Raw genomic sequence first — 23,464 nt, forward strand, 5'->3', positions numbered from 1 at the left:
ACCATATTGGCTTTTCATCAGTGAAGCAAACGCAGGGGTCTAGAGGAACCAAGACCAAATGAGATGCTCATAAATTGACACGTGGTATTTGTTGTAACGAACGCTATGAATGCAACGCATTCCTAACAGTATTGATTATGACAACTATAGAGAAAGCTAGTTCTATTATGTGAAAGGGCAAGCTCAACTACTTCACCTTGGACCTTGGTCATATAATTCTTCGTTTTTATTCTTAATCTTAGCTCTACGTTCTCAATCTACTTTTACAAGATTTATTAGTTTAAAATGTTTTTTCAAAAGACGTTTTTATGCCTCACTCGCATTATCGCTCACGCTCATGCAAGTAGATCTAGAGACTTTGGTTTTCACCATGTGACAGGACCCAGTCCTAGCTAGGAATAAGTAGATACGGAAAGAAATGTGTGGCATATGCTTTATTGGCATTATTGCCTAAACCTACTAGTTTTTCCTTGCCCACCAGGGCACGTTCTCCACCTACTTAGCAAATTAGCAAAGGTTTAACAAAAAAAAAAAAAAAAACAGCAAATTAGCAAAGGGAAAATACTAGTCACAGTGAAAAAGTGAAAAATGGTTAATGTGCAAAAGTGCATTGATATCTTTGAAAGGTATATAAATACTCAGGAAAATACAATGATATTTGTGAAAAGTACATTGAAAAACTTGTGGATTATCCATTACGTAATGGGCATTAGTAAAATCGCATAATTACCTTGTGTTGTTAATGCATCCTCAAATTTTAGTTCCTTTTAGCCTAAAAAAAAAGAAAATATTTATTCATGCTCTGGGACTGGCCCGTTCTGCTAAGGAAAATAAGTACTTATTGTTGAATTAAAGGTGATATGTTGTGAGAGAATGACTGTCTTGTAAAGCGAAAGTACTTAAAAAATACGAACCTTAGTGGAATGAACCTAATACATAAAGCTCTAGGCCCTATCATTTATCCTCAGCCACAGAAAAAATGTGAGCTTGGGATTACCCTTTAAAATTGTTAGCTCATGGCCATGAGATTAATCCATACGGAAGACTTATTATAGAAAGGCTTTCTGAATTGGTTTCTATTTTTTCCTATTCTAAATCTATTTCTTTAATTAGTTGATTGTTCAGCTCAATTTTATTTTTTTGGGACTCTCACATGGTTTCATACGTTAACAATTCGCGATCATTTTAAAAAAAAATAAAAAAATCTTTCTATAAATGATTGTTCTTTTAGAATTCGACCTCAGTCAAAAGTTAGGATTGACACTCAGAATTAAGAGAGACACCCGAACAACTGAGTTAACAAAACCGTCACGCTATTCACTCTCTTTCTATCCTTTTGACATCTACCCTATGAAGAGATGAAAAATCCAGCCCTTGACATTCGAAGAAGCTTCATGTCGTTAGTACCGCAAAATAACTGCCGCAAAATAATGCACACGCATTGATTAGATGACCATATTCTTGGCACCTGCACGAGGAATTCAAGAAATATAGGCCTCTCTCCGTTGGCAAAAAGGCACAAGATGATGAATAGTAGATGAGAACGTGTACTTGCATAGTTCACCAACTCTTCCCTCCTCTTATCAGTGCCCCCATCTACCTGCATATTCACCCCAATATTCTATCTCGTAGACATATAAATAACAGCGTACAGAAGAACTTCAAGAAGAAGCTCGAACGGGAAAAGAAATTAAAAATGAAGGAATTGGAATCTGAACGGGCAAACGGCACAGACCCAGAAAAACCCACGGTCTGTGTTCTCGATTCCTCAACCTACGTGGGTTTCTGGGTTCTCAGAGGATTGCTTTCTAATGGGTACACTGTTCATGCGGCTGTCCAAATAAATGGCAAGATTTCCTCTCTCTCTCTCTCTCTCTCTCTCTCTCTCTCTGTACACTGTACAGTGTGTGTTTTCAGAGGGCAGTTTTGTGACACTGAATTGTTGTTGGAAATTGAATTTTCTATGTGGGTTTTTTTTTGGTTTGATGCAGGAGAAGCTGAAATAGTGAAGAAAATAAGGGATATGGAGGGGATAGAGGAGGGATTAGTGGTGTATTCTGTTGATGTGTTGGATTATCATAGCATTCTTGAAGCACTCAAGGGATGTTGTGCTTTGTTCTGCTGTTTGGATAGCCAAGAAGGATATGATGTAAGTCTTATTTCCTGCATAATAGGAATTGGGTGTTCTTAATTTACTTATTTTCGGTAATGAAGAGTGTCCCGATGAACCAGACTAATCTCTCCATCCCTTTCCATGCATTTGCGTAAGGTGAGAGAGGTGGCCCCAAGGACAAATCGCTGTTGATGGGGGTGTTCTTCATTTGAAAGGATTTAGATTGTGTTTGAGTTGTTGCTAATTTTTGGGTTGGAATGAATAGGATAAAATGGTGGATTTGGAGGTTAGAGGAGCAATCAATGTGGTAGAGGCATGTGCACAGACGGATAGCATACAGAAGATTGTGTACAATTCTTCTCTAACTGCAGCCATATGGAGGGAGAATATTTCCTCAGAGAAGGATGTAGATGAAAAGTCTTGGAGTAATCAAGATTTCTGCAGGAAAAAGAAGGTATATGTGGATCCAGTTAAAACCATTTTTTCTTTTTTGATAAAATTAGTGTCTCTTGTTGTTTTGTTTTGCCAAATACATATTATTTGAATTTTCCGGCCTTTAGCCATATTATCTCACCGGGAATGTTCCAATAAGATTGAGAAAGTTTAAAATTAGCCAGCAATGATCTAATTCGAATTAGAGATCTTTTCTTAGATTGAGTTCATATGCTTCCTCATTATGCTAATCACTTGTGGTAGTTTATTCCTGCAATTATAATCCATTATCTTTCCAGCATGATTCAACTCTTGTAATAGTTTCCTCGACACTGGTTTGGTTGGCTAGGAGGACGGAAGAGCTTTTAACCGATTTCACTCTTTGGTTTGTGAAAAAAGAATCAACTGGTAGGACAGAGATGATATGGGTAAAAGAAATAGACATCCGTGGCAAAATCTCTTTCTCTTCTTAAGAAATAGACAGATGGGGTGAAACCTTCATCTTCTGCCTTGTTTGTTCTGAGGTTTTTCCGGTCAGATTTATTTACTAGTGAAGAGAATGTTATATATCTTAAGTACTTCACTATAGTTGGATATGGTAATCTTTGACGTTCAAGACATGGAATGTTATGGTTTGCTTAGTACTTCGAATTCACACTTTGAAATGTGAAACGGTAGCAGCAGACTTTGGGCATTGATGGCATAGTCTTAACCTCAACCCCTTTTCCAGTTAGAAGAAGAAACTGATGCTCAGGCTGTTATTTCAAAGCCAGAGAGCCTAGCTCTAAGTACAGAACTTCAATACGTACAAGGAGCCCCACCAAAATCTCGTGTTTGAGAGAGGGCTAATGGGTGCTTGACAAAGTGCTGTTCTGTAGATAGCTTTTTCTACCCCCATCGATCGATTGAGGATTACATGGGTGCTGTTATTGTTGTTTATTTCTTGCCTGAAATTTATCAAAAGCCTCGTTGAGGTGGATGCTAGAGGCGCTAGATGTATATCCTAGGGATCATGCATCTGATTGATGGTTTGACGGTTACTCTATTTGCTTTAGATAAAAGAAATCTCCAATAGTGCTCGTGATGTCAACATATTCATTGAATTTCAGATGCATGTAAAGGAATATTATCTTCAATTATTTTTGGGTGTTTCAAAATTTGTAGGTGCTAAGCATCTTCCAGTAGCATATCACTCACTTGGATTTCCTTTCTTAATTTCAAAAGCATGGCATTTTAAGTATGCTAGCTACTGTTCATTATATATTTTCACAAGGCTGATTCAGTGAAATAAAATCCCTTAAAAGAATGCTGAGCCCGAAGGTGATGAGATTCATGAGAATACACTGAAACTCGTTGAGAAAAGGTTCTACCATAACTCCTTCAAGAAACCAAAAGGCTTGTCTAGTTAGGCTTTAGACCTTTTCTAAACTGTTCTCTTACATTCAATGCAACATCTCAATTAAACGTCTATTGTCTACGTTTCAGTTGTGGTATGCATTGGCAAAGACACTCTCAGAACAGGCTGCTTGGGCTCTAGCCATGGACCGGATGGTGAACATGGTGTCTGTAAACTCTGGTCTGGTTCTTGGACCTTCTGTTGCCAAAAAGAATCCCCAAATTACAATGTCATATCTTCAAGGTGAGAATACAGAGCACAACTACTTTCCACTTTTGTTATTTGCTTCACTGGAGTTAAATCAATTTGGTCTTCTGATCCTAATAATTAAAACTGTGAGCAGGGGCGGCTCAGATGTACGAAAATGGAGTCCTGGCAATAGTTGACGTGAACTTCCTAGCTGATGTTAATATTCGAGCTTTTGAGGATCAGTCAACGTGTGGGCGATACTTCTGCTTCAATCAAATTGTGAATACTGAACAAGAAACTGTGAAACTCGCGGAAAGCTTGAGTCCTCTGATCTCCTTACCGCCTAGGTAAGACCTAGTCACTGAGTCTAAGGCTGTATTTGGATAGAGCATTTAAGGAGAGAATGAAAATGTCAAGGGAAGGCAAGAAGATGCTAAGTTAAAAACCTAAGTTTTCCCTTCCAATTTCCTTTCCATTAAGATCCTCGACCCAAATACAGACTAAGCATTGAGTTTATCAATGTTGGCGAACGAGGGAAAATCTCTTTGCCACCAATCTTGAGACCAGATTTAGTAACTATTATGTTGGCTATAAACGTATGAAACGGCATACCATTAATTACTGAAGGCATTAGAGCAAAGTCTGGGAGAATAATCGGTCAACCGTGATGCCCCCACTTTTTCTAGAGAGTCTGGTTCTCGTGACTCGAATACCATGCCACTCCATGAAAAATAGATGGCATGCATTTTGACGGATGAACTATTGATTAGACACTATCAAAATCTCAATGCTGACAGGAAATCTGTAATATATCACACAAAATAGTGCCCAACGAAATCAGTTTCAAGCTGAACAAAAAGGAAGGATGTTGGTTAGTGTTTTGCGATAGCTGTGGGAAAACAAAATTTCACAAAACTCTAACGATTGCTTTTTAAAAGCGAGAACTTCAAATCCGCTCATGGGATTTGCCATTAGTCAAGAATCTGCATTTGGGCTGAATCTTGGTTTTGGTTTATGTACAGGTATGAGTGCCAAGGGAGTGAAGTGTTTGCTGAGAGATTGAGGAACAAGAAATTGAACAAGCTGGTTGAGGGCACTGCCTGTTAGCATCAACCCTGCCATGTTACATAGATTTGTAGCTTGTAGCTTTGATATTGTTAATGTAAAAGTCATTCCTTATGTAGACCTGGTAATCATATGTTAATTTATTCAATCTATTATCATCCTCGTTTCTGTGATTTTTGTTTGTTTGAGGAAACACCAGAATCATATGTATAACCAAACAGAAAAAGGGTAGACAAATACAATGAGCAGAGTTATAGCTAGGGGATAGACGAATCCCTTGCTATATACCTGCTAGTACTTGGGCTTTGTGAACGGTAACCCTATTAACCTTACAAACACAAACATCGATAAGCAAATATCATAAAGCTCTGACATCTTCTAGCAAAGCATCCAAAAGCCATTCGGATTCACAACCCTTCACAAGATCACCGACCAAGAGCCAGGAGTCCATGTAAATCTTGACTTGGAGAAGATTGTTGTGAAAACACCAAGAAAGAGTTAACATGCCTTGTACTCCGCTTGAAGAGATGAGTGAGCAACGAAACCACATGTGCCTTCATGCATGGACGTTAACCCCTGCCGCATGCTTGACTATCCACGCTGCACCCGGTTTAAGCCCCTCCAGAATCCAAGCACCATCAATAAAACCTGCATAATAACAGTTCAGAGCTTGACCAGCTTCAACCCCATCGTGAATCCACACGAACTCTTGTACAGTTGTTGAGGAGACTGTTGTACTCACTAACGAGTCCCCTGATAATCCATTGTTCCGAGGCCCCACCGTTGTTCGAACCATAGAAGCCACTTGAATAAATGAAGTGAAGAAATAGGATTTCGTTCACAAACCACGCGGGGACAGTGCACCGTCGTAGTGCACATTCCAAGCCGTGCAAGAGTCTTTCTCATGGTCCACATTTCAAGGAGTATCCTTCAAATGAAAACAAATATTAGCATTTTACTCGATAGAGCAGGGGACTAGCCTGCCATTGTCTTATAATTCCATCGATCCGCGTCAAGTGATATGTCTCACTCAATCTCTTTTCAATTGGGCTCTATAATTTTGATTTCAAATCATCAGATTAGCTCACTGACTCATGCTTTAGATTCGATTTGCAATATCCCCCTCAAATATATACTCGTAAGGATTATCAGAAATGATTATATGTTAAGAAAAGAGATGGAAAATGTAGAAAAAGTACAACTACTCCACTTAATATAACTAACTCCACTTTAAGCTAAAAGAATTTGTTTACTTTTTTTTTTAAATTTAATTTCAAAGCCCGAAGGCGAAAATTAGATCACAATAAAAGGAGTGAACCAAAACTACCAACATCAAAGACATAAGCATTGCTGAAAGCGCAAATTAATGAAAAATAACCGACATTGATGTATTTTACGAGTAGAAAATTAATTTTTAGACTGGTCATATATTTTTTAGGAAAAATTTCAAAAAAGCCTCTGAACTTTCAAGAACTTTGCAAAAAAACATTTGGACTTTAATTAATAATAAAAAGACACCTGAACTTACCATTTCGTCAACAAAAAAGCTCCCGCCGTCCAATTCTGTCAATTTCTTTCGGATGGAGTTTACACCTCCCTCTTTTTTGTTACTTTTTACTTTCAAAAATTACTTTTAACTCTTTCTTTCTTTTAGTAGTAAATAAATAGGCAATAAAGTTATTTTTTTCCTTACTATTTATCAAAAATTACTTTAATCTCATATTTTACTAAAATAACTTTAACCCTCCCTTCTTTTTTACTTTCAAATTTTAACGCCCCCCCCCCCCCCCCCCCCCCCCCGACGCGTCTCTCTTTTTTTATTTATTTATAGAAATTAAACCCCACACAATCAATCAACCCCACAATCAACCGCCAAAGCCCTTGCCCCAATTTCGTAAATCATTAAAAAAAAAAACGGTGGTGAAAGTAATTTTTAAAAAATAGTAAGAAAAAAACTTTATTGCATATTTATTCGTTACTAAAAAAGAAAAAGTTAAAAATAAAATGAAGGATAAAAAAGGGGAGTGATTTTCACACTCCTTTTTGATAGCCACTCTTTTTTTTTTAAGTATTGAAAGTGTATGAATCTTTTTTGCTAAAAGACAAAAAGGGAGTGTGGTTATCAAAAAGAAGAGTGTGAAAATCATCTCCCAAAAAAAAAGTAATTTCAAAATTCTGAAATTTGGGCTGGGCTAGTGCTTTGGCAGCTAATTATGGGGTTGATTGGTGGTGTGGGATCTAATTTCTGGAAAAAAAAAAGAGGGGGAGAGAGAGAGAGAGGGAAAGGTAAATTTGAAAGTAAAAAAAAAAGGGGATTATTTTTGTAAATAGTAGTAAAAAAATGGGGTTAAAATAATTTTTGATAAATAGTAAGTAAAAATAGAATTTTATTTATTACTACTAAAAAGTTAAAAGTAATTTTTTGAAGTAAAAAGTAAAAAAGAAGAAGAAGAAATGTTAAAGCCTTCTGTTAGCTCTATCTGTTACAAATTGACGGAATTGGACGGTGGGGCTTTTTTGTTAACGAAATGGTAAGTTCAGGTGTCTTTTGTCATTAGTTAAAGTGCATGCATTTTTTGTAAAATTCTTGAAAGTTCAAGGCCTTTTTTGAAATTTTTTCTATTTTTTATTTCTTCTCTTTGATCAAGGCAAATCCGAAAATTGAAAATGGAAGCGACTATTGACAACCCCTTATTTTCTCCATTAGCTCTATAAAAATTTTCAAATAATTACAACATGAGCTCCCAATGCAAAATGGGCTAATGAATAAAATAAAGGGTTGGGAATAGTCGCCCCGTAAAATAATTTACTCAAAGCCTTAAAGTCGTTTGCCTTCCCCCCCCCCCCGGTTCTCTCTGCCCCAAGATCAAAGACACGAACTTTGGAAGAAAACAGTATGGCGGAAGAAGAAAATCAAGATATTCAGAGCCTACGACAAGACGACCAATGGGAGGAAAGAACCCTCAACCTCCTCCACCACTCCAAGATCGACCAACGTCTCTCTCTCTCTCTCTCTCTCTCTCTCTGTGACCAAGTTTCGATTGATGCATTTAGCATGACAAATTTGCTTAATTTCTTCTTCAGATTTCGTGAGAGCTAAAAAAAGAACGAAAAGAAAGAAGCACAAGGTGCGATGGATGGTGGAGAATCCAATGGCGATTCCTCAAGCGATTCTTGAGCTTCAACACCCATCCATGAGAGAATCTGCTCTCCGCTGCCTCAGCGATTTTCTCATCTGGGTTTTTCACTATCTTTCTTTTTCTCATCTGAGTTTTTCACAGTCTTTCTTTTTCTCTCTGGGTTTTTTCACAATCTTCTTTTCTCATATGGGTTTCTCTATTATATTCTCATTTATAAATTGAACAATTAATAAATTCTTGAAGCTATCGAATCTTCTGTAGTTTAGGGACATGCTGAACTGGGCTATTTCTTTTACTTGAATGAATGAAAGGTCAGGTTTTTCTAAAACATTTGACTTTGCTCAATTGTGGAATTTCCTGAATTGGTTACCTACAAAAGTTATAGACTTTTTTAATCGTCAATTTTTTCTATGCTTATCTTTGCATTTGAATTCTTCACATTCTTTTTTCCCCCTCATATGGTTTCTTCATAGTATTCACATAACTCGATAGAATTTCTATTAAGGGTGTGTTCACGCATGGTGGGATAGTGTTTATGGGTGGTAAAGGAAGCGTGGTCGAGGAGCACTTAGGCACTTGATATGTGGAGGATCCGCCCGTGGAGCACTTGGATTGCACCCGAGTTGCACTTGATCTATGGAGGACGCGCCTGAGGCGTGCATGATCTGTGCAGCATGCGCCCGGGGCGCACTTTGAGCGCCTGAGACGCATTTGATTTGTGGAGGATGCGCCCAGGGGGCGCGGTTGAACTACGCCTGAGGCGCATTTGGTCTGCGGAGGATGCGCCCGGGACGCATTTTGTGCGCCTGAGGCGCGTTTGGTCTGCAGAGGATGCGCCCGGGGCGCTTTTTAACTGCGCCTGAGGCGCATTGCTTCAGTATTATACATTTCGATGCTCCCGAGGCACACTCCAATCGTGCATGAAGCACATTACATGTGCACAACCAAGACTATCATTTAACCACCATGACATATCGCTGCATCACTATTACCGCAACATCTCCAATACTACCACCACATCCAAGGGTATCATTTTACTTAAGTGGGCACTTCTTCTTACTGTGTTATATCATGAGGTACTTGAATGATGAAAGGTCAGATTTTTCTAAGATCTGAGTTTGTTCAGTTGGGTATTTTCTTCTGAATTGGTTAATTATGATAGGCTATAGAATTATTTTAAACTGTATATTTTTCCCGATGCCTATTGAATATATGCTGGATGGGTTCAGGCATTTGTTTTATGGTTGTTTTCCCTTTTCTTGTTGGCAGAAAAGAGAAGAAGACCATGAAAATTATGACCGGACATCGTTCTTCTTGTTTAATTCTTGCAGCAATAAAATGGGTTGTTCTTGTTTGTTTTACCTTTTGGTTTCCCCCTCCACCATTTCTTTTCTATTTTCAGTTCCTGGTTTTCCTTATTCATGATCATAAGAAATTGAGACAACATGTGAAAACAGAAACTTCTTTTGGAGTTCTATTATTTGGATAACTCAATTCACTGTTGCATTTTCTTAAATCAAAAGAATCAAAAGCATTATGTTCACTCTTTCATTTTCTTGAACCAGAAGAACAGAAAGCATTATGTTCAAGATTTAGGCTGTTTTCCTTCTCCACAAATTTCACATCATTTCAGTTTCTTAAATCGGAAGAACAGAAAGCATTTTCTCGCTACACGTTATTCCATCTCATTGTCGTCTTATAATGAGAGGGTCCATGTAAGACTCTAAGCATAGTTGTCGGTTTCTTTGAAACAGGAAGTTTTAGCCTTTTCCCAATTGTCGGTAGATGGAAGTCCGATTGTGAGAGTCTCTAAGCGTGTTGTGAATGTTCTCACCCTATTTCAGGTTGTCAGCAACATCTCATCACTTGTGACTTCTATTCTGTTCTTAGTTCCCAGCCTATAGGGCATTTTCTTTGAATTTGTTTTGGGCTCAATAGCTTGTTCCTTTTGCAGTGTATTGCGTCAAGCAAACAAACGAGATATAAGTTTGTGAAGTGTAAGGTCCTTTAACGCTGTCAATATGAATAAATTCCTAGGTATATTTTACAACTAGTCTTCATTTAGATTCTGTGATCTTTGGTTGTGCAACATAGCTTTTACCCCCAATTTTGTGGTACCATTGATACGGTTTGAAATCCCCTTCGATATTTACGAAGATGTTCGGGCTGTGGCCCTCTCTGTGATTGGCATTCTATGCCAGGTACTTCCCTTTTGAATGCATTAATCAGCTATTATTTGTTGGAAGTTGATCTTTTGGGACTTTTGTTTTCCTTCCATTTGTTTTGAAGGCTAGAGAATCCGAGGTCATTCAAAGGGCTCTCGGCAGCAACATGGTAGAAATCTGTCGGATCAGCATGGAGATTGGAAGTGAGCTCTCTAAAGTGGTGTGACTCTGTTCCCAAATTGGGCTCAAGTCTTTTATTTTCATATGCATGGCACCGGCTGGCTGTTTTGCTACATAAAATTCAGTTTTTAAAGAGACAAAAGGCTCGATACTGGACGTAAGAAACCTCCAACTCTCAAGCCATCATCTATAAATGATAATCCTGTACCAAAGAAACTATATCATGGGACTTTCGAATCATGAAACATGTTTTTATTCTTCTTATTCAATGTTTAATAGCGATCTGCTAATAGTTTGTGGTAACATGTTTGCTGATTGGAATGCACATTCTGGAAGCAATTTTGCAAGATGACTCAGGGATTTCTTATACTTGCAGTCCAACTTGGGACCTGCTACTGAAAAATTTGATGAGGACATGGGAGCATCTGGTAGGCATATACCTAGTGTGCCCTGGTTCATTGTTGAAACTATGATTCCATATTTTTTTGAATAAGCATTCCTGCCTGACAAATGTAGTCTATCTTAACTTTGATTCCAAGGTTACTTGTTTGGCTTTGGACCAAGATTTCTCTCCCCGCCTCCTATTTCATATTCTTCGTTGCTACGTACTGCTCTGCACTCATGCTCGGTAAGCTGTTATAATGAGTGTTAAGATGCTCTAAGACCGTGATCTTCATTTTATAATACCATAATCTAGATTGCTGAGTTTTTATTTGTTCTATGTTTTTGGGCACTTCTGATTCAATATTATGTCTATGTTACATGGACTCTTAGATACTTGGATAAGGGTATGAGATAAGCATTTGATTGTGATTCTTTCCACGGGACACTTGTTTCATGTTTGTGTCTAATGTCATGTGTTTTTGCATAAATTTTACTCCTATACAGTACAAAGAGTGCTTTAGTTCTTGCATTCTTTTAAGTTATATGACCATTTTACCCTTCAAAATATGTACGTGCCCACACTTGACAACGGTATCCAAGTCCATGAAACTTAGATTATGCCTGCACTTGAGATTGATGTCATTGCCAGAAAGATTGTATCTTATTTTCTCATGTTTTGCAGAGGTTTCAGTACGGTAAGGGAGAATCTACCAGATAGCTTAACTGATGGTTCTTTTGTTGATCTCACGAAGGTATCTTCCATCAAAGTTTTCGTCTTTCTTCGCCTGCTCTATTATCAACATAACTCCATCTATGAAAAGGAAAGTGGCTTACCTGTTCTATCTATTTTCTGCATCACTTCGTTGGCACTTTACAGGAGTTCCCTCTGATTGCGAGTTTGCTCCAACAACTACTCCTGAGTCTTGGTAAAGTTGACTACTGCTCTCCGAGTTTCCTACCAGATGACTTGCAACTCTAATAGCCAAAACTTCTGCTTTTGAGGGATAAAACAAGAAAGGTGGAGTTGTTCCCTCTACATACTTGTTGGAAGTTCTTGGCACTGTCAATAGTAATCACAGAAACAAGAAAGCAAATTCTTTGGGATGCAAAAAGAATCATACTGTAGGGATTTTGTGTAGAGTGAATTTTCTTCTGTAAATCATAGAGTAGCTTTGAAGTTCACCTCCGAAACTGTGAATGTATTTTGTAGTTCATTTCTGAAGTAATAAGAGATTTCTGAAGTTCCTTGTGAAAATGGCAATCTTAAAATTGTGAAGGGCATGCTGATGCTAGAAAGGCAATTAGCCCATGGGGAAGATTAGCCATTGCCAAACAATGTTGGGAACATTATTTTTGTTGGCAATTCGTTTTGTTCCACTTTTCTTGCATAGAACTTTAGTAGTATGACCAGCATACACTCTATAGTTAGTGGAGAAACAGAAAACAAAAATAGGCTTAGGAATCTGTTTAGGGAAAAATGATGGGTACAGGTTTTTCTTGTATCAGAGAGAGAGATTATTTGATGGGAAAAAGATAGATTTTCATTTGTATAACTAGAAGTAGGTCTGAACCATGTTTATGGGAAGGAAAGCCACATACTCATGGTGTATGTTCTTCCATGTTCATTCTCTATTTTTTCATTGTTTAAAAAAAAAAAAAAATGGTTCTGGGTTTGACCCGTCAAAATTAAGGTTGTGGCGATATAACGTTCGTGGCGGTGATGCAGTGGTAGCGGTAGTAAGAGGGTGGTTAGGAGGTGGTGGGGTTTTTGGTGGTAAAGGTATGATAGTCGTCGTGAAAAAGTGATGGTGGTGTGCGTCAAAGGTTGTGGTAGTGGTAGTGGTGGAGATGTGGTGGTACTAGTGGTGAAGTGATATGTGGTGGTGGTTAAATGATGGTGGGAACGTGGTCGTCGTTGTGTAGATGTAATATGCTAAAGGAACGATTGGAGTGTGTCTTGGGCGCCTCAAAATGTATCTACTAATTAGAAAGCGCCCTAGGCGCATCCTCCATAGCCCAAATGCACCTCAGGCACAATCCAAGTGTGCATCTTCCGTAGACTAAATGCGCCTCAGGCGCAATCATAGTGTGCCCTGGGCGCATCCTCATTGACCAAATGCGCCTCAGGTGCACTTCAAGCATTTTCCATAGAACAAATGCGGCCTTAGGCCTATCCAAGTGTGCCCTGGGCGTATACTCCATAGGCCAGATGCGCCTCAGGCGCAATTGGAGTGTGCATCCTCCATACCAGATGCGCCTCAGGCGCAATCAAAGTGCGCCCCGGGCGCATCCTCTACTGACCACATGTGCCTCAGCATAGTTCAAGCGCGCACCCGGGCGCATTCTCCACAGATCAAGTGCACCTCAGGTGCAATCCAAGTGCTCCCCGGGCACATGCTCCACAGATCAAGTGCACCTCAGGCGCAATCCAACTGCTCTCCGTGCAGCACAAGTGTGCCTCACCTACGCCTCAACGACTATTCCTTTACCACCCATAAGCGCTATCCCACCATGGTCAATTCAATACTACTACAATTGCTACACCACCGGTCCACCACCACCACCACTCTCACTTCACTCCATGGATAGCATTTCCACATTGCTGTTACCACTTCACCCCTTCACTTTACCGATCTTCACCACCATCTTCAATATCTCTCTCTCTCTCTCTCTCTCTCTCTCTCTCTCTCTCTCTCCACCCTTTTGTCTACAGAAATGTGAGACAAATCACAGCTGGCGGTTGGAGAAATATCTTCGGTCGTATTATCTATAGTCGCCTAGAGCTACAAACAGACCAAGCTATTATAAATTGTTTGCGAGTAGCTCAGCTCGGCTAGTTATGGGCTCGGTTCAACTCAGCTTGATATGAAACGAGACGAATTCGAGGTCTAGTTTTAAGCTCGTTTAGTACACGAATCAAGCTCGAACGCCTTGATACTAAGCGAGCTGAGCTCAAGCTGAATTATTTGGGCTCAACTCAAGCTCAAGCTGAACTTGAGCTTTTGAACAATTTGAAAGATTAGCTCGGCTCGTCTTCTACCATTAGCACTACTTACACACAGTCATTTCAATACTACACCTCTACCACCATTGTCATTTGACCACCATCTCCATCTCTTTACCATTACCAGTGCCACTACCCCATCTTACACCCATCACTTCACCATCCACACACAACATAACAAAATTGAGTAAGACTCATTGTTTAGATTGGAGTCAAGATAAGAGTTCTTTACACAAATTTCATTTTTAAGTAAGACAAACAAAGGTAAGACTGAGAATTCTCTCGTTCACAAGTGATAATTAGAGCAAAGTCTGAGAGAGTAATCGGTAAACCGTGATGCCCCCAATTTTTCTACAGAGTTTGGTTCTCGCGACTCAAATCCATGCCACTCTATGAAAAATGGATAACTGGCATGCATTTTGACTGATGAACTATTGATTAGACACTATCAAAATCTCAATGCTGACAGGAAATCTGTAATATATCGCACAAAGTAATGCCCAACGAAATCAGTTTCAAGTTGAACAAAAAGGAAGGATGTTGGTTAGTGTTTTGCGATAGCTGTGCGAAAATAAAATTTCACGAAATTCTAACGATTGCTTTTTAAAAGCGAGTACGTCAAATCTGCTCCTAGGATTTGCCATCAATCAAGAATCTGCATTTGGGCTGAATCTTGGTTTTGGTTTATGTACAGGAATGAATGCCAAGGGAGTGAAGTGTTTGCTGAGAGATTGAGGAACAAGAAATTGAACAAGCTGGTTGAGGGCACTGCCTGTTAGCATTAACCCTGCCATGTTACATAGATTTGTAGCTTGTAGCTTTGATATTGTAAATGTAAAAGTCATTCCTTATGTAGACCTGGTAATCATATGTTAATTTATTCAATCCATTATCATCGTCGTTTCTGTGATTTTTGTTTGTTTGAGGAAACACCAGAATCATATGTATAACCAAACAGAAAAAGGGTAGACAAATACAATGAGCAGAGTTATAGCTAGGGGATAGACGAATCTCTTGCTATATATACCTGCTAGTACTTGGGCTTTGCGAAAGGTAACCCTATTAACCTTACAAACACAAACATCCTCTGATATCTTCTAGCAAAGCATCCAAAAGCCATTCGGACTCACAACCCTTCACAAGATCACAGACCAAGAGCCAGGAGTCCGTATAAATCTTGACTTGGAGAAGATTGTTGCTAAAACACCAAGAAAGAGTTAACACACCCTGTACTCCGTTTGAAGAGCTGAGTGAGCAACGAAACCACATGTGCCGTCATGGACGTTAACCCCTGCTGCATCCTTGACTATCCACGCTGCACCCGGTTTAAGCCCCTCCAGAATCCAAGCACCATCAATAAAACCTGCATAATACTAACAGTTCAGAGCTTGATCAGCTTCAACCCCATTGCAAATCCACACGAACACTTGTACAGTTGTTGAGGAGACTGTAGTACTCACTAACAAGTCCCCTGATAATCCATTGTTCCAAGGCCCCACCTCTGTTTGAACCATAGAAGCCACTTGAATAAATGAAGTGAAGAAATAGGATTTCGTTCATAAACCGGGGACGTGCACTGTCGTAGTGCTCATTCCAAGCCGTGCAAGAGTCTTTCTCATGGTCCACATTTCAAGGAGTATCAAAACAAATATTAGCATTTTACTCAATAGAGCAGGGGACTAGCCTGCCATTGTCTTATAATTCCATCGATCCATGTCAAGTGATGTGTCTCACTCAATCTCTTTTCAATTGGGCTCTATAATTTTGATTTCAAATCATCATATTAGCTCACTGACTCATGTTTTAGATTCGATTTGCAATATCCCCCTCAAATATAAACTACCAAGGAATTATCAGAAATGATTATATGTCAAGGAAAGAGATGAAAAATGTAGAATAAGTACTTCTACTTCCACTTTAATATAACTACTCCACTTTCAGCAAAAAGACTTAGTCTACTTTCATGTATTTTATTTGTAATATCTTAATTTTAGTCTGGTCATATTTGTTATTCCTTCGCTTTGATCAAGATGAATCCGACAATAAAAAATAATTGACTCAAACCAATAAAAATTCAACGATAATATAAATAACCTAGATAATTAAAGTCGTTTGCCTTCCCTCCAAAATATCTCTCTCTCTCTCTCTCAAGATCAAGACACGAACTTGGGATGAAAACAGTAATGGCGGAAGAAGAAAATCAAGATATTCAGAACCCACGACAAGACGACCGATGGGAGGAAAGAACCCTCAACCTCCTCCACCACTCCAAGATCGACCAACGTCTCTCTCTCTCTCTGTGACCAAGTTTCGATTGATGAATTTAGCATGACAAATTTCCTGAATTTCTTATTCAGATTTCGTGAGAACTAAAAAAAAACACAAAGAAAGAAGCACAAGGTACGATGGATGGTGGAGAATCCAATGGCGATTCCTCAAGCGATTCTTGAGCTTCAACACCCATCCATGAGAGAATCTGCTCTCCGCTGCCTCAGCGATTTTCTCAACTGGGTTTTGCACTATCTTTCTTTTTCTCATCTGGGTTTTTCACAGTCTTTCTTTTTCTCTCTGGGTTGTCACAATCTTCTTTTCTCATCTGGGTTTCTCGATTATCAATTAAACATTTAAACAAATAATAAATTCTTGAAGCTATCCAGTCTTCTGTAGTTTAGGGACATGCTGAACTGGGCTATTTCTTTTACTTGAATGAATGAAAGGTCAGTTTTTTCTAAAACATTTGACTTTGCTTAATTGGAGAATTTCCTGAATTGGTTACCTACAAAAGTTATAGACTTTTTTAATCGTCAATTTTTTCTATGCTTATCTTTGCATTTGAATTCTTCACAATCTTTTTTCCCCCTCATATGGTTTCTTCATAATATTCACATAACTCGATAGAATTTCTATTAAGGGTGTGTTCACGCATGGTGGGATAGTGGTTATGGGTGGTAAAGGAATTGTGGCCGAGGCGTACTTGTGGTGCACTTGGATTGCACCTGAGGGGAGCTTGATATTTGGAGGATCCGCCGGGGAGCACTTGGATTTGCACTTGATCTGTGGAGGACGCGCCTGAGGCGCACATGATCTGTGCAGCATGCGCCCGGGACGCACTTTGAGCGCCTGAGGCGCATTTGATTTGTGGATGAGGCGCATTGGATTTGTGGAAGATGCGCCCAGGGGGGGCGCTTGAACCACGCCTGAGGCGCATTTGGTCAGTAGAGGATGCGCCCGGGACTCATTTTGTGCGCCTGAGGCGTATTTGGTCTGCAGAGGATGCGCCCGGGGCGCTTTTTAACTGCGCCTGAGGCGCATTGCTTCAGTATTATACATTTGCATGCTCCCGAGGCACACTCCAATCATGCCTGAAGCACATTACATGTGCACAACCACGACTATCATTTAACCACCATGACATATCGCTTCATCACTATTACCGCAACATCTCCACCACTACCACAACCTCCAACGGGTATCATTTTACTTAAGTGGGCACTTCTTCTTACTGTGTTATATCGTGAGGTACTTGAATGATGAAAGGTCAGATTTTTCTAAGATCTGAGTTTGTTCAGTTGGGTATTTTCTTCTGAATTGGTTAATTATGATAGGCTATAGAATTATTTTAAACTGTATATGTTTCCCGATGCCTATTGAATATATGCTGAATGGGTTCAGGCATTTGAATGGGTTCAGGCATTTGGTTTATGGTTGTTTTCCCTTTTCTTGTTGGAAGGAAAGAGAAGAAGACCGTGAAAATTACGACTGGACGGCGTTCTTCTTGTTTAATTCTTGCAGCACTATGTCCGTTCTACTTCAGGTTCAAAATAAAATGGGTTTTTCTTGTTTGTTTACCTTTTGGCTTACCCCTCCGCCATTTCTTTTCTATTTTCAGTTCATGCTTTTCCTTGTTCGTGATCATAAGAAATTGAGACAACATGTGAAAACAGAAACTTCTTTTGGAGTTCTATTATTTGGATAACTCAATTCACTGTTGCATTTTCTTAAATCAAAAGCATTATGTTCACTCTTTCATTTTCTTAAACCAGAAGAACAAAAAGCATTATGTTCAAGATTTAGGCTGTTTTCCTTTTCCACAAATTTCACATCATTTCAGTTTCTTAAATCGGAAGAACAGAAAGCCTTTTCTAGCTACACGTTATTTCTTCTCATTGTCGTCTTATAAAGAGAGGGTCCATGTAAGACTCTAAGCATAGTTGTCGGTATCTTTGAAACAGGAAGTTTTAGCCTTTTCCCAATTGTCAGTAGATGGAACTCCGACGGTGAGAGCCTCTAAGCGTGTTGTGAATGTGTTCACGCTATTTCATGTTGTCAGCAACATCTCATCACTTGTGACTTCTATTCTGTTCTTATTTCCCAGCCTATAGGGCATTTTCTTTGAATTTGTTTTGTGCTCAATAGCTTGTTCCTTTTGCAGTGTATTGCGTCAAGCAAACAAACGAGATATAAGTTTGTGAAGTGTAAGGTCCCTTAACGCTGTCAATATGAATAAATTCCCAGGTATATTTTACAACTGGTCTTCATTTAGATTCTGTGATCTTTGGTTGTGCAACATAGCTTTTATCCCCAATTTTGTTGTACCACTGATACAGTTTGAAATCCCCTTGGATAATTACGAAGATGTTCAAGCTGTGGCCCTCTCTGTGATTGGTATTCTATGCCAGGTACTTCCCTTTTGAATGCATTAATCAGCTATTATTTGTTGGAAGTTGATCTTTTGGGACTTTTGTTTTCCTTCCATTTGTTTTGATGGTTAGAGAATCCGAGGTCATTCAATGGGCTCTCGATAGCAACATGGTAGAAATCTGTCGGATCAGCATGGAGATTGGAAGTGAGCTCTCTAAAGTGGTGCGACTCTATTCCCAAATTGGGCTCAAGTCTTTTATTTTCATATGCATGGCACCGGCTGGCTGTTTTGCTACATAAAATTCAGTTTTTAAAGAGACAAAAGGCTCGATACTGGACGTAAGAAACCTCCAACTCTAAAGCCATCATCTATAAATGATAATCCTGTACCAAAGAAACTATATCATGGGACTTTCGAATCATGAAACATGTTTTTAGTTTCTTCTTATTCAATGTTTAATAGTGATCTGCTAATAGTTTGTGGTAACATGTATGCAGATTGGAATGCACATTCTGGAAGCAATTTTGCAAGATGACTCAGGAATGTCTTATACTTGCAGTCCAACTTTTGACCTACTATTGGAAAATTTGATGAGGACATGGGAGCATCTGGTAGGCATGTACCTAGTGTACCCTGGTTCATTGTTGAAACTATGATTCCATATTTTTCTGTATAAGCATTCCTGCCTGACAAATGTTGTCTATCTCAACTTTGATTCCAAGGTTACTTGTTTGGCTTTGGACCAAGATTTCTCTTCCCGCCTCCTATTTCATATTCTTCGCTGCTACGTACTGCTTTGCACTAATGCTCGGTAAGCTGTTATAATGAGTGTTAAGATGCTCTAAGACCGTGATCTTCATTTTTTAATACCATAATCTAGATTGCTGAGTTTTTATTTGTTCTAAGCACTTCGGATTCAATATTATGCCTATGTTACATGGACTCTTAGATACTTGGATAAGGGTATGAGATAAAAATTTGATTGTGATTCTTTCCACGGGACACTTGTTTCATGTTTGTGTCTAATGTCATGTGTTTTTTTGCATAAATTTTACTCCTATACATTACAAGGAGTGCTTTAATTCTTGCATTCTTTTAAGTTATATGACCATTTTACCCTTCAAAATATGTCCATGCCCACACTTGACGGCTGTATCCAAGTCCATGAAACTTAGATTATGCCTGCACTTGAGATTGATGTCATTGCCGGAAAGATTGTATCTTATGTTCTCATGTTTTGCAGAGGTTTTAGTACGGTAAGGGAGAATCTACCAGATAGCTTAACTGATTGTTCTTTTGTTGATCTCACTGAGGTATCTTCCATTAAAGTTTTCATCTTTCTTCGCCCGCTCTATTATCAACATAACTCCATATGTAGAAAGGAAACTGGCTTACCTGTTCTATCTATTTTCTGCATCACTTCGTTGGCACTTTACAGGAGTTCCCTCTGATTGCGAGTTTGCTCCAACAACTACTCCTGAGTCTTGGTAAAGTTGACAACTGCTCTCCGAGTTTCCTACCAGATGACTTGCAACTCTAATAGCCAAAACTTCTGCTTTTGAGGGATAAAACAAGAAAGGTGGAGTTGTTCCCTCTGCATACTTGTCGGAAGTTCTTGGCACTGTCAATAGTAATCACAGAAACAAGAAAGCAAATTCTTTGGGATGCAAAAAGAATCAGAATCATACTGTAGGGATTTTGTGTAGAGTGAATTTTCTTCTGTAAATCATAGAGTAGCTTTGAAGTTCACCTCTGAAACTGTGAATGTATTTTGTAGTTCATTTCTGAAGTTCCTTGTGAAAATGGAAATCTTAAAATGGTGAAGGGCATGCTGATGCTAGAAAGGCAATTAGCCCATGGGGAAGATTAGCCATTGCCAAACAATGTTGGGAACTTTATTTTTGTTGGCAATTCATTTTGTTCCACTTTTCTTGCATAGAACTTTAGTAGTATGACCAGCATACTAGCTCTATAGTTGGTGGAGAAACAGAAAACAAAAATAGGCTTACGAATCTGTTTAGGGAAAAATGATGGTACAGGTTTTTCTTGTATCAGAGAGAGAGATTATTTGATGTGAAAATGATAGATTTTCATTTGTATAACTAGAAGTAGGTCTGAACCATGTTTATGGGAAGGAAAGCCACATACTCATGGTGTATGTTCTTCCATGTTCATTCTCTATTTTTTCATTGTTTAAAAAAAAAAAAAACTGGTTCTGGGTTTGACCCGTCAAAATTAGGGTTGCAAATGAGCTGAGCTAATCTTTCAAATTGTTCAAAAGCTCAAGTTCGGCTTGAGCTCAGCTCGCTTTGTATCAAGGCGTTCGAGCTTGATTCGTGTACTGAACGAGCTTAAAACTAGAGCTCGAATTTGTCTCATTTCGTATCATGCTGAGTTGAACCGAGCCCATAACTAGCCGAGCTGAGCTACTCACAAACAACTTATAATAGCTTGGTTTGTTTGTAGCTCTAGGCGACTATAGATAATACGACCGAAGATATTTCTCCAACCGCCGGCTGTGATTTGTCTCACATTTCCGTAGACAAAAGGGTGGAGAGAGAGAGAGAGAGAGAGAGAGAGAGAGAGAGAGAGAGAGAGAGAGAGAGAGAGATTGAAGATGGTGGTGAAGATGCGATAAAGTGAAGGGGTGAAGTGGTAACAGCAATGTGGAAATGCTATCCATGGAGTGAAGTGGAGTGGTGGTGGTGATGGTGTAGCAATTGCAGTAGTATTGAGTTGACCATGGTGGGATATCAGTTATGGGTGGTAAAGGAATAGTCATCGAGGCATAGGTGAGGCACACTTGTGGTGCACAGAGAGCACTTGGATTGGGCCTGAGGTGCACCTGATCTGTGGAGCATGTGCCCGGGGAGCACTTGGATTGCACCTGAGGTGCACTTGATCTGTGCAGAATGCGCCCGGGTGCGCGCTTGAACTACGCCTGAGGCACATGTGGTCAGTAAAGGATGCGCTCGGGGTGCACTTTGATTGCAAATGAGGCGCATCTGGTATGGAGGATGCACACTCCAATTGCGCCTGAGGCGCATCTGGCCTATGGAGGATGCGCCCAGTGCACACTTGGATTGGCGCCTAAGGCGCATTTGTTCTATGGAAGATGCTTGAACTGCTCCTGAGGCGCATTTGGTCTATGGAAGATGCACACTCGGATTGTGCCTGAGGCGCATTTGGGCTATGGAGGATGCGCCTAGGGCGCTTTTTAACTGCGCCAGAGGCGCATTGCATCTGTAGATACATTTTGATGCGCCCAAGGCACACTCCAATCGTTCCTTAAGCATATTACATCTGCACCACGATGACCACGTTCCCACCATCATTTAACCACCACCACATATCGCTTCACCACTAGTACCACCACATCTCCACCACTACCACTACCACAACCTTTGACGCACCACCATCACTTTATCACAACGACTATCATTCCTTTACCACCAAAAACTCCGCCACCTCCTAACCACCCTCTTACTACCGCTACCACCGCATCACCTCCATGAACATTATATCGCCACTACTACCACTACCTTCTACCATTACCACTACTTCCACACAGTCATTTCAACACTACATCTCTACCATCATTGTCATTTGACCACCATCTCCATCTCTTTACCATTACCAGTGCCACTACCCGGTCTACACACCATCCACACACTACATAACAAAATTGAGTAAGACTCATTGTTTAGATTGGAGTCAAGACAAGAGTTCTTTACACTAATTTCATTTTTAAGTAAAACAAACAAAGATAAGACTGAGAATTCTCTCGTTCACAAGTGATAATTAGAGCAAAGTCTGGGAGAATAATCGATAAACCACGATGCCCCCACTTTTTCTACAAAGTCTGGTTCTCGTGACTCAAATCCATGCCACTCTATGAAAAATGGATGGCATGCATTTTGACTGATGAACTATTGATTAGACACTATCAAAATCTCAATGCTGACAGGAAATCTGTAATATATCGCACAAAGTAATGCCTAACGAAATCAGTTTCAAGTTGAACAAAAAGGAAGGATGTTGGTTAGTGTTTTGCGATAGCTGTGGGAAAACAAAATTTCACGAAACTCTAACGATTGCCTTTTATAAGTGAGAACTTCAAATCCGCTCATGGGATTTGCCATCAATCAAGAATCTGCATTTTGGCTGAATCTTGGTTTTGGTTTATGTACAGGTATGAGTGCCAAGGGAGTGAAGTGTTTGCTGAGAGATTGAGGAACAAGAAATTGAACAAGTTGGTTGAGGGCACTGCCTGTTAGCATCAACCCTATTAACCTTACAAACACAAACATTGATAAGCAAATAACATAAAGCTCTGATATCTTCTAGCAAAGCATCCAAAAGCCATTCGGATTCACAACCCTTCACAAGATCACAGACCAAGAGCCAAGAGTCCGTGTAAATCTCGACTTGGAGAAGATTGTTGTGAAAACACCAAGAAAGAGTTAACACGCCCTGTACTCCGCTTGAAGAGTTGAGTGAGCAACGAAACCACATGTGCCTTCATGGACGTTAACCCTTGCCGCATCCTTGACTATCCACGCTGCACCCAGTTTAAGCTCCTCCAGAATCCAAGCACCATCAATAAAACCTGCATAATACTAACAGTTCAGAGCTTGACCAGCTTCAACCCCATCGTGAATCCACACGAACTCTTGTACAGTTGTTGAGGAGACTGTGGTTCTCACTAACGAGTCCCCTGATAATCCATTGTTCCAAGGCCCCACCTCTGTTCG

The 23,464-nt window shown here is 39.6% G+C and overlaps 4 protein-coding genes across 5 annotated transcripts; all 4 read left to right on the forward strand.

The window, feature by feature from the left end:
• Window positions 1–1,298: 1,298 nt before the first annotated feature.
• On the forward strand, window positions 1,299–14,981 carry LOC131335756 (cinnamoyl-CoA reductase-like SNL6). Of its 2 annotated transcripts, none has more exons than XM_058371262.1 (5): window positions 1,299–2,149; window positions 2,379–2,567; window positions 4,031–4,184; window positions 4,285–4,477; window positions 14,763–14,981. In XM_058371262.1, exons 1-5 carry the CDS (start codon window positions 1,538–1,540, stop codon window positions 14,845–14,847), a joined length of 1,233 nt encoding a protein of 410 aa, XP_058227245.1. In that variant the 5' UTR covers window positions 1,299–1,537; the 3' UTR covers window positions 14,848–14,981. The 2 variants fall into 2 exon arrangements, with proteins under 2 accessions (XP_058227245.1, XP_058227235.1); XM_058371252.1 differs by lacking the exon at window positions 14,763–14,981 and adding an exon at window positions 5,153–5,368.
• LOC131336037 (uncharacterized) lies at window positions 8,061–12,570 on the forward strand. The gene is made up of 10 exons (XM_058371659.1): window positions 8,061–8,191; window positions 8,280–8,555; window positions 9,453–9,754; window positions 10,069–10,179; window positions 10,290–10,332; window positions 10,430–10,536; window positions 10,625–10,720; window positions 10,974–11,108; window positions 11,220–11,308; window positions 11,747–12,570. The coding sequence occupies exons 1-10, from the start codon at window positions 8,092–8,094 to the stop codon at window positions 11,952–11,954; spliced, it is 1,467 nt and encodes a 488-aa protein (XP_058227642.1). The 5' UTR covers window positions 8,061–8,091; the 3' UTR covers window positions 11,955–12,570.
• An 892-nt stretch (window positions 14,982–15,873) lies between the features above and the next one.
• LOC131335808 (uncharacterized) lies at window positions 15,874–18,762 on the forward strand. The gene is made up of 5 exons (XM_058371324.1): window positions 15,874–16,579; window positions 17,799–17,882; window positions 18,301–18,390; window positions 18,501–18,543; window positions 18,641–18,762. Exons 1-5 carry the CDS (start codon window positions 16,478–16,480, stop codon window positions 18,760–18,762), a joined length of 441 nt encoding a protein of 146 aa, XP_058227307.1. The 5' UTR covers window positions 15,874–16,477.
• An 11-nt stretch (window positions 18,763–18,773) lies between these two features.
• LOC131335798 (uncharacterized) lies at window positions 18,774–20,811 on the forward strand. Its single transcript, XM_058371315.1, has 5 exons — window positions 18,774–18,931; window positions 19,208–19,321; window positions 19,433–19,521; window positions 19,954–20,023; window positions 20,149–20,811. The coding sequence occupies exons 1-5, from the start codon at window positions 18,833–18,835 to the stop codon at window positions 20,248–20,250; spliced, it is 474 nt and encodes a 157-aa protein (XP_058227298.1). The 5' UTR covers window positions 18,774–18,832; the 3' UTR covers window positions 20,251–20,811.
• The last annotated feature ends 2,653 nt before the right edge of the window (window positions 20,812–23,464 follow it).

The sequence above is a fragment of the Rhododendron vialii genome, chromosome 1a (genome assembly GCF_030253575.1).
Source record: "Rhododendron vialii isolate Sample 1 chromosome 1a, ASM3025357v1".
NCBI classification, from domain to species: Eukaryota; Viridiplantae; Streptophyta; class Magnoliopsida; order Ericales; family Ericaceae; genus Rhododendron; species Rhododendron vialii.